This window comes from Onychomys torridus, chromosome 5 (assembly GCF_903995425.1).
Source record: "Onychomys torridus chromosome 5, mOncTor1.1, whole genome shotgun sequence".
NCBI classification, from domain to species: domain Eukaryota; kingdom Metazoa; phylum Chordata; class Mammalia; order Rodentia; family Cricetidae; genus Onychomys; species Onychomys torridus.
The window spans coordinates 63,471,115-63,487,096 of NC_050447.1; the positions used below are offsets into that span (position 1 = coordinate 63,471,115).

General features: G+C 43.6%; 1 protein-coding gene across 2 annotated transcripts in view; it reads right to left on the minus strand.

The window, feature by feature from the left end:
* Positions 1–11,400: 11,400 nt before the first annotated feature.
* Asb13 (ankyrin repeat and SOCS box containing 13) overlaps positions 11,401–15,982 on the minus strand; it is an 18,240-nt gene continuing 13,658 nt past the window's right edge. The window contains exons 5-6 of one of the 2 annotated variants that reach the window (XM_036189064.1): positions 13,294–13,485; positions 11,401–12,245 (exon numbers count right to left, since the gene is read on the minus strand). In XM_036189064.1, coding sequence (XP_036044957.1) covers positions 12,118–12,245; positions 13,294–13,485 — 320 coding nt within the window. In that variant the 3' untranslated portion in view covers positions 11,401–12,117. The remainder of the gene's footprint in view (positions 12,246–13,293; positions 13,486–15,982) is intronic. The other variant, XM_036189065.1, reaches the window with a different exon arrangement.

A 15,982-nucleotide genomic window follows, 5' to 3' on the forward strand; every position in this document is an offset into this window, starting at 1 on the left:
ACGTTGCTCTGTTTCCAGCTTTGCTGACTCTGGATTGAGACAGGAGCTATTAGCCCCTTTGACCCTGTTCTACAGTTATGCCAGGCTCAAAAAGGCCAGGGCTTTCTGCCAGACATCCTTGTTACCCTGGATTTCAACCAACTCACAACAGTTACTTATTCACCCCTCAACTCCATAATGTGGCTAAAATTTAGAGTCTAGGTTTCAAATACTGTGGAAACCTTTACCCATTGACCCCAGAAACACTCTCTCCAAATAGGAGCCTTTGGACTCCTTGGCATCTCCACAGGCCCCACCAGCCACCCATATCAAAGCTAGATCTATCTGGAGAATGAGAGAACATGGCTGCTGAGATGCTGGGGGCCCTTTCCTGTATGGAGAGCATGTGCAAGATCCAGTAAAGTCAAAAGTCTGATGAGGATAAGCAGGCTCCCTCCCACATGCATGGGGTAGCCATGCACCCTGAGGACCCCTGTGCATGCTGATCTCCTCCCCTTAGCAAACACACTAGAGTTCATTCTCTGAGCCAGGTCATGGACTGGGGATAGGATTTGGGGATAATGGTACACAGGACCTAGTCCCATCCTCAAAGCCCTTCCTGTTTGAATTCACATAAAGGCTCATTAGGAAATTATTAGAATCAAGTATGAGTGTGACAGTTATCAAATCAGACTAAAACCCAGGTATTGGGGTATAGTTACAAGCCGTGCCCACAGAGACCCAGAAAGGGAATGATTCTTCAGGGATGGTCTAAAGAGGTGCACCTGGGTTGTCAATCAGCTGAGCCCTGAAAAAGAAAAGGGATTTTCCCGTAGCTAAGAAGCCTTTATGCCCACTGAAATCTTTTCAGAGTGAGATACAGGCTGGGAAGTGACCTGGACATCTGTTGTTCTGCTAAGCCTCTCTACCTCTTACTTGTATTAGTTACTTTGGTGTTGCTGCACCCACATATCTAACAAGAAATATGGTGGAAGAAAAAGGTGGAAACACAGTGGAAGAAAGAGTTGACTTTGGCTCCCAGTCTGAGGAGATTGATCCATCATGGCAGAGAAGGCATGGCGCAGGAGTTGGAGGTAGTAGGTCAAGAAGCAAGAAGAGATGAAGACTCACACTCAGCTCACTTTCTACTCTTACTCTGTTTGGGACCCAAGTCTATAGGCTGGTGCCACCTACATTAAGGGAGGGTGTTTCTCCTAGGTCACTCTAAGTTGACAATCAAAATTCCCCCTCTCACTATTTTTGCATGGATATCTAAGAATAGTGTTCAAATTGCATCACCATTTACACATTTTAGCCACTAGAACCACAATATCCAGACCCGACATGTAAACCCACTGCTTTCAGGACTTCTCGGCAGGTTGGGCATGTCTCAGTTATCAGCTTCATCCATAACAAAATACCATAAACTGAACATAGACATTAATTTTCTTGCAATTCTGAGAGCTAGGAGTCCCAAGATTGAGGTCACAGTGGAAGTGAAGCCCTGCCTATGTATGACTGTCTTCTTGCTGTGTCCTCACATAGATCTGGCACTAAGGGACAGTGCCTTCTGAGAAGGTAGTGCTTATTTTGGAAAGAGACAAAATTCAATCCACACCAGGCATGCTAAGCAATTAATTTAAAAAATATGTAGAGCTGGAATGGGCATGATGGTACATAAGCTCAGAGCTTGGGAGGTTAAGGCAGGAGGATCTCAAGTTCTAGGTCAGCCTGGGCTACATAGCAAAACCTTATCTCAAATAATAAGAATAAATGAGTAAATAAATCATGCAAAATTGAAGGGACAAGGCCAGTGGGGAACTGGAAAGGAAGAGACCATAGCCAATTTGGGTGTCAGAGAGAGTTGTTAAATTTGTGTAATAACTGGGAATATACAACATCAGCTAGAGCAGCTCCTAAATCACTGGGGAAAGCTTGAGGGGAATACCCTGGCCTTTTCTGTCAGCTCTATTTTAGTCGGTGCTGACTCGGGCACTTTTTTTTTTTCTCATCCTATCCTGTTTTCACTAAAAAGAGGCATTCTGGGAAATTGGGAAGGACTGGAGACAAAGCACAAGGCTAGAGATGCTGTTATATTGGAGGACCCTGAGTAATGCAGCTGTCCCTGGGTCTGAAAATTGAGGGTCTTTCTACTACACCAGGTGGCCTAAAAGACTGATAGAGGACTGGGCATGTAGTTCGGTGGTTGAGTGCTTGCTTAGCATGGACAAAGCCCTGGGTTCAATGTCCAGCGTCTCGCATGCAGAGGAGAGGGAGACAGGGGGAGAGAGAGAGAGAGAGAGAGAGAGAGAGAGAGAGAGAGAGAGAGAGAGAGAGAGATGATCTCGCCTCATTTTTGTTGGAAAGACCATGGAAAATGTAGCAATGCCTGGCTTTTGAGTAGAAGCCCTGTCTTTTCAGAACATGCTTTTGCATAGCATTGAAATCAGTGATCAAGTGGTATCATGGAAACACTCTCCAAGCCTTTGAATGAGCAGGCCAGGTCATTCCTGGTACCCATCACACACCATCAATCCCAGCCTATAGCTGCTTTGAGCTCACCACTCCACTCGCCCAAAGCTGCTAGCTATTACTGCCACATGAGCAAGGCTTAATGTTCTCTTTCCTGCCTTGCCTGCCTCTTCCTGTCTTTTGTTCTCCACCTGGAACTCCAAGAAACATGAAAGGGGTTGCTGAAGTGTTTGGAGTGGCTTGTACCTTTCTAAACGGGTTGGAAATTTTAAGTCACCTTTTTGTCAATTGGACTGGGAGGTTGCCTTTTTCTCTAAGTACTAAATAATGGAGTGAAGCTAGGTAAGACCAGAAACACAAAACTAAGGAGTCTTTATTGACTGAGTTCCTGCACCGAGCTTCGCCCAGTACTTTTCTAAGACTTGGAAGATTTAAAAGAGGGGAGGGGGCTGTCCTGGCAGCTGGTGAGGCTATGATCTGTTTGCTTCCTAGTCTTTCTTAGTAAGACAGCCTTATGTTTGTGAATATCAATGCACCATATCAGCAAACAACAATAAAACAATGCTGTAAATAAGGTATCCTGAGCAGACAAACACCCCTTTATTCCAGCTTTTTCTTTTTCTTCCTGTCTAGAACATAATGTTGACTGGTGCCATGGCACCCATTAGAAGCTATGAAAGAAAGGTTAAGAAAATAATAAAAATGTTTTCCTTGATATATTTAAGCTTATATACAAAGGGTTGTCCAACTATGGTCCATGAACTAAATCTGGATTCAACACTTCTTTTTGTAAATAAAGTTTTATTGAAACAGCCTCATGCTTACTTGTCTAAGGCTCATTTTTGTCTAAAATGGTAGAGAGAGATTATGTGGACTACAGAGCTAAAATAATTTATTATCTGAGCCTTGACAGGACAGAATTGGCAGCCTCTATAGTAAACGACAGGTTCACAGCCTACTACCCCAGACCTGTACTGTAAAAAAGCAATCTTCTGGCTTAAAGTGGGAGATTTGTGGTTAGCATCTGTTACTCATAGTCAGATTGGTACAATATTAACTCTTTATAGTTTACACAGTTATGGGAGCAGAAGGAAATGAGAAAAACACAAAGGCCAAATTCCCTCCATTATGACAAATGTTATAGCCAACAAGCTAGACGTGGCCTTACATAACCCCAAAAGGCTCTGTTCACACCACAGTCCTTTCTTCTTTTCTTCCCTCCCTCTCTCCCTTTCTCTCCTCTCATTCTTCCCTCCTCCTCCTCTTTGACCTTGTCAGGGTGGTAAGTCATCCAAACTGACAAGGAACTCAATAAGATGACTTAGGACTTCTGACCCTCCTCCCTGTACCTCCTGAATGCTGGGGTTACAGATGTGTGTTATCACACCTAGTTTATGCGGTGCTGGAATTGAGAGCACACTAGGCAAAACTTTTTATTTCTTAACTTGTAGCACTCAACAGAATCGCGGGAAGGTCTTTTTTAAATGCAGATACTCAGCTGGGCAGTAGTGACACACACATTTCATCCCGGCACTTGGGAGGCAGAGGCAGGCAGATCTCTGAGATCAAGGTTTACAGATCGAGTTTCAGGACAGCCAGGGCTACACAGAGAAACCCTATCTCAAAAAAAAAAAAAAATTTAACCTTTAAAATGCAGATTCCGGGGCTCATCATTTGAGTTTCAAGTAAGTCTCAGATGGGCCCAGGGGTCAGCTTTTTACTAGTTTCCAGAGGTGCTGAAGGAGTGTGTATGTGGAGGAGCGACCCTTCGAGAACCACTGTTTCAACCAATTGCATCCTCCTCCATTCCATCCTCTTTCTCTTCAGCTTCCAGCCCCAGTTTACCTGGTGGTCTGACAGTGTAGTGCTTTAGAGTGTCTGCTGCTCAAATCTCATGGGGTTAGATTACTAGGCCACAGCTGAGGCCCCTTTTTATCTGTGACCTCTGCTTTCTGCTTCCTGGAGAAATATCCCCTAACTAGGAAACACATTTTGCAGATCTTAAATCTGTATTTCTTTTTGCCAGCTGCTGCCCTTTGTTAGACTTCCAGATTCAGGCAAGCCTTTGAGATTGCATAAATGAACACAGTAACTATATGTACTTTGTGCCCACAGACAACTGATGGTTACCTCAGACCAGGTGTGACTCATTACTTTCTTCCTCGTGTTCTGAGCACTGTAGTAAATGATTGATGAGCGGAAGAGAACCAAAAGGTTTCGCCCAGTCTCTACCATGTGGATGAATAAGGACAAGCAACCTTGAACTGTGTTTCTTTTTTGTGTATTGTATTTTTCCAAGTGGATCAAAGCCCTCTGTAAAGTTTTCCCTTAGAGCAGCCACAGGAGGAAGGAGCTACTTCTGTTTTTCACATGGAAACACTAACTCAAAGCAAATGCCCACACAGTAAATGGTTCTTGTAGTGGGTAGCCATTCCAGCCTTGGCCTGGAAGTTCCAACCCTCATGGAGGCTTTGGTAATGGTCATGCCTACAAGGCGGGGCTGAGAGAGGACACTGAAGACCCAGGATCAACAGGAGAGGCCTCTCTTGGTTCCAGGACCCTGGATGCTGGAGGCAGACCAAGCAGAGTTCTCCAGAGAACACTGCCGGACTGCACCATACCTTTCCCAGACCCTGCAACCTATCCCTTTATTTGTAAGCTACCCCACAAAATAAACCTCCCTTTTAACTACATGAAGTGGCCTTAATAATTTCACCAATAGTCACTGGCAGACAGAGACTCACCTGTCACTGCTAACCCTGAGATGTAATGACTGTGTGTCAGGAAGCCACTGCTTCCAGACAAGTGACAGAGTGGGGACAGTTTCTTTCCTCATTTAAAAAAAAAAAAAAATCACTCTGAGATAAGCCTTTGGCTGCAGGCTATTTTTTTATTTTATTTTATTTATTTATTTGAGACAGGGTTTCTCTGTGTAGCTTTGCACCTTTCTTGGAACTCACTTTGTAGACCAGGCTGGCCTCAAACTCATAGAGATCAGCCTGCCTCTGCCTCCCGAATGCTGGGATTAAAGGCGTGCACCACCACCACCCCGCTCAACAGGCTATTTTCTTAGGAAACCCTTTTGCAGAAACTGGAGCCTCTGGACCTTCAGGGAAATCGGTATCTGTGGGCGAGTGGAGTGTTCTCAGGTGAATACACTGAGGAAAGTGACTATCTAGTGTCAGGACTGTTTTCTCAACATGTTCAGGAGGGTATAGGAAGAGTAGAAATCCAGGGTTCCACCTGTCTCTACTTCCCCATCATGGGGATTACACACACACACTACCACACATAGCTTTTATTTTTTAGTAGATTCTGGGGATTAAACTCAGGTCCTTGTGTTTGCAGACATTTTATCAACCAAGCTATCTCCTTAACATAAAGAACCTCTCTATTTTGAAAAAAGTCAAAATAGTTTGAAGAAATTCAAGATACAATCCATATTAGGCAAACCTCCACAGCCCACCCAAGTCTCAAAATACTTTCAGCATTTAGATTAAAGTTTCTCATTTCTTTACCCTCCTTCTTCTTTTCTCAAGTTCAGTGTAAGATAAAAACCTGTATTTTAAACTGTACTTTGTACAGTCACATTAGGTTTAATAGTATTTGTTCACCCTTTGATCTTCTAGATACATCATAATCCCTTCCTGCAATGAGACATACTCCCATGATGTCTCTCCACAGTCCCAGGCAGAACAGTACCTTTGGTGACTTGGCAGCTCTCCTTTATTACCTGGACAGGATGTGGCCAAACCTAAGCTCTGTCATAGTTAGACAATTATATTAATAATTGTTAACTGAATGCAAAAGCATGCATTGTGACTGGCTGGCTGAGGAGATAGGAATCACTTAGAGTATTTGCTTCTGTAAAGAACTGTGTTCTGGTTCATGCATGGCACTTCTCATTGAATCCACATGTGATGAAAAGGACCAACCAACTCTCTGGTGATTCTTTTATAAGGGCACTACTATCGCTTGGATGTAAAGGTGCCCCCAACTCACACAGGCTCGTGTTTTTGAATACATGATCCCCAGTTGGTGGCACTGTTTGGGAGGTTGTGAAACTTTAGGAACCAGGGCCTTACTGGAGGAAATACATCACTGGGAGATGGCTGGCCTGGAGAGTTAGATTCCAGTCCAGCTTCTCATCTGCTGTCTCTGCTTTCTGATGGTCCCAGATGTGGAGCCATATAACAAGCTTCAATCCAGCCTCTGTACCATGATGGACTGAGTTCCCTCTAACTGTGACCCAGATAGACCCCTTCTCCCTTATGTTGCCTCTGTCAGCAGGAAGGAAAGTTACTTTCTTACTAAGGCTCCACCCTCCAAGTTTTTTTCCTCCCAGAAGCTTCACACCCTAACACCACTGCACTGGGATAGAAGACTCCAACCTTTAAAACTATACCATAGCCCACCACACACTGCACACAGTATTCACTCCTGTGCCTCTTCCCTTGGGGGAAAAAAAGACTCTGAAATCCAGGATGAGACCTGTTTCTATGTCTCTTCAGACCATTAGTGCTCCCTGGAGAATGTGAAACAAAACACTGGAAAAGGAGGGATAAAGGTAAAGCTAACAGGAGACAGATGGCAAAGGCAGGGGCACGGTTCCTTCCTGACTTGCCTCACTCATGTCCCTTAAAGAGCGGAATGAGCCTCAGGACTCAGGCTAATACCAAGAAGAAGTGGGAGTTGCCTTTGCTGAGCCCTTGGCATGCAAACTTATAAACAGGGGAAATGTCCTGGCTTGAGGCTCAGGAGCAAATTCTCCCCAGCTTCAAAGGCTGTGATCACAAGGAGGGTACACCTGGAGACCAGCTGCAGGGGAATAAAATCTTATTTCAATAAATAAATGAGAGCAACAGTGAATATGAATCTCTTCATTTATTCACAGTTTGGAAATTTAGGCTTCTCAGAGACACTGTTTGGACTGTACCAACTGGAAACATGTTTTCATTCAAACTGCCAAAATAATGTACGCCTTCCCTGATGCTGTAACTGAAGCCTAGCTAGAGAAGCCACATGGGACCATAGTGGGTAAAAGAGAAAAGGGACTGGGAATAACTTCTAGGCCCTTCCATGAAACATGGGATGCCCAAATGGCAGGCACAGTCCATAGCTTGCCAATGCTTTTGTAGTACAGCCTTAGTCTGTGAGCCAGCTCAGCTGCTTGCAATATGAGTGAGCCAGAGGGCTTTGTTCTCGGACCCATTTTTATGCTCGCTTTGGTGAGTAAAGAAATTTCACTGCTCAGAAGGGAAGGGTATCATCCCCAGAAGAAAGTTTACTTTCTAACTAAGCAACCTGAGGAAGAACAGAGCATGCCAAGGTATTCTTTTTGTCACAAATGATTTCTGAACTCTCCAAAGACTTACCTAGAAGCTGGGTGGATTATTGTACGTAGCATTTCAGAGGTACAGGAAAAGATAAGGGCCTTACCTGGAAGACTATAAGGCACCCAGATACAAACAGTTTCTTGGATCCATCAGCACCCCCTTTTTTCCCCTCCAGCCCCATGCCTCAAAGCTGCAGAGACCAGGGGGCACTCAAGAATGGGGGTGTGTCTAGCAGCCTGCACAGCACAAGCTGGGAGAGCTGATGCAACTGCAGAATGGTCCCTTACTTAGAAGCATCACTCTTTGCTCTCTCCAAAGGCAGGGCCTGAAGCTGGGGACTTTGTGCAGAGCACCTCTAAAACAGAAGGCTTGTCATCATCTAAGGGGTGAGCCATGCAGGAGCAGGAGGGCTGCACCCTGAGTGGTGTTTTATCCAGCGCTTTCCTTCAGAGGAGATGAGCGGCAAATCTGCAAGCCAAGCAACACAACCAGTGCCGCAAGGTTCAGTTTATCCAAGAGTAGGTCCAAAATAAAAGCCAATGCCTGTAGAGGAACGGAGAGCACATGATCCAAACAACTGTTTCACAGCACAGAGAATCCAGTTTGTAATAATCAAACAGTTCTCTCCTTTGTATTTCTTTTTCTTAAAAAAAAAAAAAAAAAAAAAAAAAAAAAGGTGTTTTGTCTGTTGATGAAGCTTCTCTATGCATTAGCTTTTTCTGAAGAAGAGCTGGAGATTTGGCTCAGCGGTTAAGAGCACTGGATGCTGTTCCTGAGTTTGATTCCCAAAATCCATATATTGGCTCACAACCATCTGTAACTCCAGTTCTAGGAGATCCAACACCCTCTTCTAGCCTGCACTGGCACCGGGCACACATGCAGTACACAGATATATATATGCAGGCAAAGCATTCATACACATACAATAAAAAAAAAAAGAAAAAACAATTAAATCCATTGGTAACCTCTCTTTCCCCATCTCCCCCTTTCTGTCTCTCTTTGTCTCTGTCTCTGTCTGTCTCTCCCTCCCTCTCATGTGTGTGTGTGTGTGTATGTGTGTGTGTGTGTGTGTGTGTGTGTGTTGAGATAGGATTCTATTATGTAGCCTTGGCTGTCCTGGAACTTGCTATGTAGGCTGGCTTCAAACTCTCCTACTGCTTCCTGTGTTGGGATTAAAAGTGTGTGCCACTATTGTGGGATATTATTTTAAGATGTGTTACATTTGTTTATGCTGTGTAACATTTGTTTAATGATGCAAAGATGTGTCACATTCTTTTATGTTGCACTTGTTTAACTCTGTGAAGCTGTGTTGCTTTGTCTGCCTAAAACACCTGATTGGTCTAAGAAAGAGCTGAATGGCCAATAGCTAGGCAAGAGAAAGGATAGGTGGGGCTGGGAGACAGACAGAATAAATAAGAGGAGAAATCTAGAGAAGATCAGGGAAGGAGGATGCTAGGGGCCAGTCACACAGCCAGCCGCAGAGTAAGAAGGAAAGAAAGATACATAGATTCAAGGTAAAAAAAAAAAAAAAGCCTAAAGGCAAAATGTAGTTAAAGAGAAAGGGCATAATTTAAGTTAGAAAAGCTGGCTAGAAACAAGCCAAGCTAAGGCCAGGCATTCATAAGAATAAGTCTCCATGTATTTATTTGGGAGCTTGGGGGTGGGCCCCCAAAGAGTTTAAAAACAAAAAACAACAACAACAACAAAAAAAAACCAACTACATATCATGTACAGCTAGTTTTATATTTTTGATTATGTTACTTATTTTATATATTACAAATATCTTCTCCAAACTTTCAACTGCACATCAAGTTTCAAGATGTTAACAGTCCCCTCTAAAAGATATGGCACCTTCCCAAAGTCAGAAGAGAATGATTTAGACAGGCGGAAGATCTACAAACATCAACAAACCAGAGATCAGTCATAACCATGTACCTTTCACACTTGAGCACTTTAGGCTTACCAAAGCATCCTCAGTCACCTAGCTTCAGCTCCACAAAAACCTACAAAGATAATGAATCTCATTTCCTCACTTAGAGTAAAGAAATCAGTCAGTGGTTGGTCATGATCGTCTCTGTGATCCAAGCCTGACCTGTTACCCCCAACAGAGACACATCAGGCTCAGCGAAGCAAATAAACTTTATCATTACAGCCTTGCTTAATAGTGGAGAAGGAGCCCAGGTGTGATGACATGTGCTTTTAACCCCAGCACTTGAGAGGCAGAGTTAGGTGAGTCTGTTGAGTTTGAGGCCAACCTGGTCTATGTAATGAGTTCCGGGATGGCCAGAGTTACACAGTGAGGCCCTATCTTGAAAAATAAAAAAGAGTGGTCAAGGACCCAAAATGCTCGTCATCAGGTCCCTAGGACAGGGAGTGGCCTTATTCCACTTTCACAGGATGAAGCCCATCTTGGCATGTCTGTCCTTGAAAATAAGACACAAGAATAAACTTCATTCAACCACTTTTATTGGGCAGTAATGGTGAAGAAACCTTATTCTATACCAAAAGATAAACTGGATGGAGCTGCTATTGGATTTTATTGCTAGAGGCAAGATTCTGTTACAAAGATGAAAGAGGCAGAATCCAATGCCTTTTAAAGTCATTGTGACTACTACATGCAAAAACATGGATTTATTTAAAACTTGTACCTACGACTATAACTGAAAGAAACTGGCTTTTCTTGGTATAGAATGACTAGTTCTTGGTATAGAATTCTCTAGTTCTCCCTGTTGTATTATTGTATTATTAAGATATAGAATGTTCATCAGGAAAATTCAGTCTGAATGCAAGACTTAATGTTTCACCCACAATGTAGGACTCATTTTTATTGCTATAGGAAGGGATTGTGCCCACTTTCCTTTCCTGCCTTGGCTGATGAATCTCATTCCCATCTGATTCAAGTCTTGCACTGATAGATATTCCAGAAGCATCTGCAAGAAAAATGAATTCATGGGTGCTGAAGTGTTACCATTGTATTTTACTAGTTTTGCAGCTTCAAGGAGTTAGCTTAAAAGGGTGGGTCAAGTCTCCATGTGGCAAATAGAGAAACAAATGAAAAACAATCCCGAGTCTTCAAACAGCTAGGCATGGTGGTGCACAACTTTAAACACAGCACTCGAGGGGGGGGCAGGCAAAGGCAGGTGGATCTCTATGAGTTCAAGGCCAGCCTGATCTACATAGCAAGCTTCAGGCCATAGTCAGATGGTGAGACCCTGTCTCAAAAAAAGTCTTCTAACAGCCCTTTACAATGGAAATGGCTATCTTTGGGAATACATACCACCAGGCCTTCATATTACCTATTATTTTTATTGTTTGCATGGCTCTTCACAAATCTTGTTACAACATATATATATGCATATATAGAGACACATATACATATACTATATATATTCTAAAGATTTTCCAACATAAACTTTTTAAAAGATTTCATTTTTATTTCTCTCTCTCTCTCTCTCTCTCTCTCTCTCTCTCTCTCTCTGTCTGTGTGTGTGTGTGTGTGTGTGTGTGTGTGTGTGTGTGTGTGCGCGTGCACACACGCGCGCGCGCGCAAATACTTGAGGAGGCCAGAAGAGGGTGTCGGATCCCCTGGAGCTGAAGTAATAGGTCACTGTGAGCTGCCTGATGTGGGTGCTGGGAACTGAACTCTGGTCCTGAGCTATCTCTCTTGTTCCCAACATAAACTTTTTTAAGAGTTGGGTTCTAATATTGGAGATAATTATTCCAAGAAACTCTACTAGATGGAGGGGTACAAAGACTGAACCTTCCCCACTCTGATCTGTAAAGCCCCTGAGTGACGTACCTGGGTGCAGGCAGACCTTGGAAAGTGCAGGCTGCTGCCCCAGAAAGACTGTCCCAGTGGCAAGATGCCAGCAGAATGATCATCCTAGGCCACAAGCTGATGTGCTTAGAAATGATGCTTCTGTGGCATTCACCCAGATATAGGAAAATCAACATCAGTGTCCTGAGTCCCCAGTATTCCCTGTATACCTTGAACTGTCTGTCTTGAGTGCCTTAGAGGGAGGTCAGTGACAAGAGGAAACCTGGAGAACTGAGCCCAGCCTAGAATGACAGCATTAGCTCCAGAAGACTAGCAAGGGTGACAGCCACAACTGTTACGTCAGACACTGGCCACCTGGTGCTTCAGAGATCTTCTCCAGGGTTCAGAAGACATAAAAAAGGATAGCCAAAAAGAATATGGAGGAGCGTCAATCTATCTACAGCAACAATAGTGTTTCAGAGAAACAAACAGAACTCTTTAAGGGCCCAAGGCTAGGCACAGCAAGGTGATAGCCAGGCAAGTCACTAGCCTTTCCAGCCACCTGCTTGCAGCTCAGTTGTAAGAAAGGTAGTCGATGAGCCGTGGAGGGATGTTTAACTTGGCGACTTTCTCTAGCCCTCGAACGCCAGTGGCCTTCCTCAAGCTCACCCTGCAGAGCTGGGAGAGGGTAAGAGGTGTCTCTGGAAAGAAAGAATCAAGGAAATTCATGAGGATAATTTCTAGAAGAAGCACATCCTGAGATCTAATGAGTGCTAAGCCAGAACCAGAAGAGCCTCCCTTTCCCTCTAGAATCAGAATGGATCCTGTGTCATCTCTGGAAGGCCAGATAGCCATGGACCTAAGGAATGAAGCCAGGTAATAACGTTCTGGTGGTATCCACAGGGATCCATTTTGTGGGGTTCGGTCTTTTGAGACAGGGGTCGCTTGTTTTGTTGGAGGGGTTGTTGGTTTGTTTTGCCACTTACTATTTGGCAAATAGACTTATCAGCAAAAAACTAATTTGTGGCTAAGAGGCTCACTTGTAACAAATGAGTCGTGAGTAAGGGGTTTATGTCAGGGAAGGTGCTAGCAGCTTGCTCATGCAACTACAAGCGTCCTTCCTCAGTGGGGCCACATGCCACAGAAATACAGCAAGAGCTGGTCCCTAGAGGCAGAAGAACCCCTAGTACATCCTAGTGACCAAGGACAGGAGCTCAGATCTTGATTCAAAGAGGTCAGCACAAATTCAAGAACTAGCAAACTGGGGACCCAAGATGAATGATGGTGATTCCCAGCAGCCTGGGTGTACTGGCTGGGTGTGTGTCAACTTGACACAAGCCAGAATCAACAGAGAGGAAGGAGCCTCAGTTGAGGAAATGCCTTCATGAGATCCAGCTGTAAGGCATTTTCTCAATTACTGGGCAGTGAGAGAAGACTCAGGCCATGGTGGGTGGTGCCATCCCTGGGCTGATGGCCTTGGCTTCTATAAGAAAGCAGGTTGAGCCAGCCCAGGGAAGCAAGCCAGTGAGCAGCTCCCCTCCATGGCCTCTGCATCAGCTCCCGCCTCCAGGATCCTGCCCTGTTTGAGTTTCTCTCCTGACTTCCTTTGATGATGAACAGCAAAGTGTAAGCCAAATAAACCTTTTGCTCCCCAACTTGCTTTTTGGTCCTGGTGTTCCGTCACACCAATAGAAACCCTAACTAAGACACTGAGATATGGGAATATTTGCACAACAGAGCCTGGCTCACTTTCATAGTATTCAAAGCACTTGGCTGGGGCGCTGCTGCTCCATGTGTAGTCCGAGGGTTTCTTCCCCCGGTTGTCCCGGGCGTAGATGTTGCCTCCAAACTCTATGAGCATCTCGATGAGGTCAACGTTCTTTACCTTGGCTGCATGATGAAGGGCGGTCTCATGAAGTTTCGCTGCGTTCACATTGGCCCCTGGGGGGCCAGAGCAGAAAATGTCTGTCACCAAAGGGAGAACATGGAACGAAGAGGAAGACCAACCTACACATCACCCTTTGGCAGAGCACAAAACAATCCCTGCCCAGACAATAAAATCAAGACAGACTCTACCTTCTCAAAATCCAATAGTAATAATTATTTTTCCTTATGAAAGTGAGGGCAGCAATAATTTATATATATCCAAAAAAGCAAAATAAAAGGTTTCTTATGGGTCAAATGTCTGTTCGGAGGTGCCCTGTAGTGTGTCCTCATAGGTCCCTACGTTTCTAGAGGCTCATCCGAGTCACCCAAATGCTGTAGCCTATACTTGGACACAGACACACCAATGGACTGCTGCTTTACCACAGGCAAAGTGAACTCAAAAAGTAACAGGTTGGATGACAGAATGAAATTCCTTAAATACATTCTTGTATACACTTGGAGAGATAGGAGACAGATAACGTGCTTAAGGTTGGTTGTGAACTCAGCTCCACCCTCATCTTTCCGGGGGCATACAGAAAGATTCGAAGATTTAGTCAGAAAATATAGCAGTTTAAAATACATTAAAAAATAAAGACTTAGGCTGGCAAGATGGCTCAGCACAAGTCTGGAAAATGAACTCAATGCCCAAAACCCACAAAAAGAGGGAAGGAAAGAACCAACTCTACAAAGCTGTTCTCTGATCACACGAATGTGCTATGGCATGCACACCTGAACTCATGCATACAATCACAATAAATAAAAATTTAAGGTAAATGTTTAAAAGTTAAAAATTTTGATCACAAAATGGTCTCTGTGAAACGTCCTTCTTAACACATAGCAATCATTGGTTCTCTATAATGGATTTTCTAAGGCCTCAGAATTTGTTTAGAAGATGTTAACTTTTTTTTTTTTTTTAAGATTTATTTATTATGTATACAGTGTTCTCTCTGCACATATCTCCGCAGGCCAGAAGAGGGCACCAGATCTCATTACAGATGGTTGTGAGCCACCATGTGGTTGCTGGGAGTTGAACTCAGGACCTTTGGAAGAGCAAGCAGTGCTCTTAACCTCTGAGCCATCTCTCCAGCTCCTATGTTAACTTCTTTGAAGTCTCCTCCTGAAGCAGTAAAGAATTAATAGCTAACAATTAATTGGAAAAGATTAAATTATTTTAAAGAAACCAAGCAAATAAATATCTTAGCATCAATAAATTCCCCAAATTAAGTTTCAAACCATAGTGGTAAAACCACGGCTATGTCAGCAACATGCCACTGTTTAGTGAGCATTTTCTGAACTGTTTCTGCTACTGGAAACATTGTTGGAAAAGCCCAGCTTTCTGCTTTAAAATGTGTTTAATCCTCTGGAATAAGAGCTGTACTTATCACAATGGCCATGGTGTGATCCTGAGAACACTTTCCATTCCTCCTGGGAATGGAGAAAGCTCAGGTCAGAAGGGACTGCCTACTGACTCCTTAAAGGAGAAGGCTTGAATTACACATAGGAATTACAAAATGGTATGAAAAGGAAACTAAGAAACACTTTCCCAGCAATCCGATCACTCTCTTACCTCAGATTTTTTTTTTTTAATACTTGCTTATAGGAGTAAATAATTTTTAGACTGTTGCAATCATTATGCAAAAATAATTTTAATGCTAGATACACAATTTGTAATGAAAACTAAATTGTAAAGATCACAGAATCTAAAATCCAAGTGCTTTCTCGTATTGATTCTTACAATATTCTTGCCGACCAGGAAGGAATGTGATTATCTCAATTTTAACAATGGAGAAAAAGACACAAGGAAGCAAAACACCCTCAAGGTTGGAGAGAAAGAGGAAGCAGGAAAGATCTGGAACATACACCCCTCCTTCCTTGCTGTTTGCTACCTTGGCTCCTGAGATAAGGCCTTGGACCATGAGTGATTCTTTCAAAGTGGCCTTCCCAAAGTAAACAACAAAGTTTTTCCATAAAGTGTGCTTGGCGTCATTGGATTGGTTAGAAAGGAAGGAGCAGGGCTGGAGAGATTGCTCAGCAGCTAAGAGCACTGGCTGCTCTTCCAGAGGACCCGGGGTTCAGTTCCCAGATTCCCAGCACCCACATGGTAGCTCATAACTGTTTGTAACTCCAGTTCCAGGGGATCTGACACCCAGACACAGGTGAACATAAAATAAAAAGTTAAATTAAAAGAAAGAAAGGAAAAAAAGAAAGGGAGAGAGAGAGAGAGAGAGAGAGAGAGAGAGAGAGAGAGAGAGAAAGAAGGAAAGAAAGAAAGAAAGAAAGAAAGAAAGAAAGAAAGAAAGAAAGAAAGAAAGAAAGAAAGAAGACAGGGAGGGAGGGAGGGGGAGGAAGGAAGGAAGGAAGGAAGGAAGGAAGGAAGGAAGGAAGGATAAAAGAAGGAAGCTGACCAGAAACATCAGACCAAGTGTGTGCACAGCAATGTGCATGGGTTCAAATTAGGGCTCAGTGAGAGCAGAAATGTGACACATGACCAACATGGAGAGATTTTCATTAG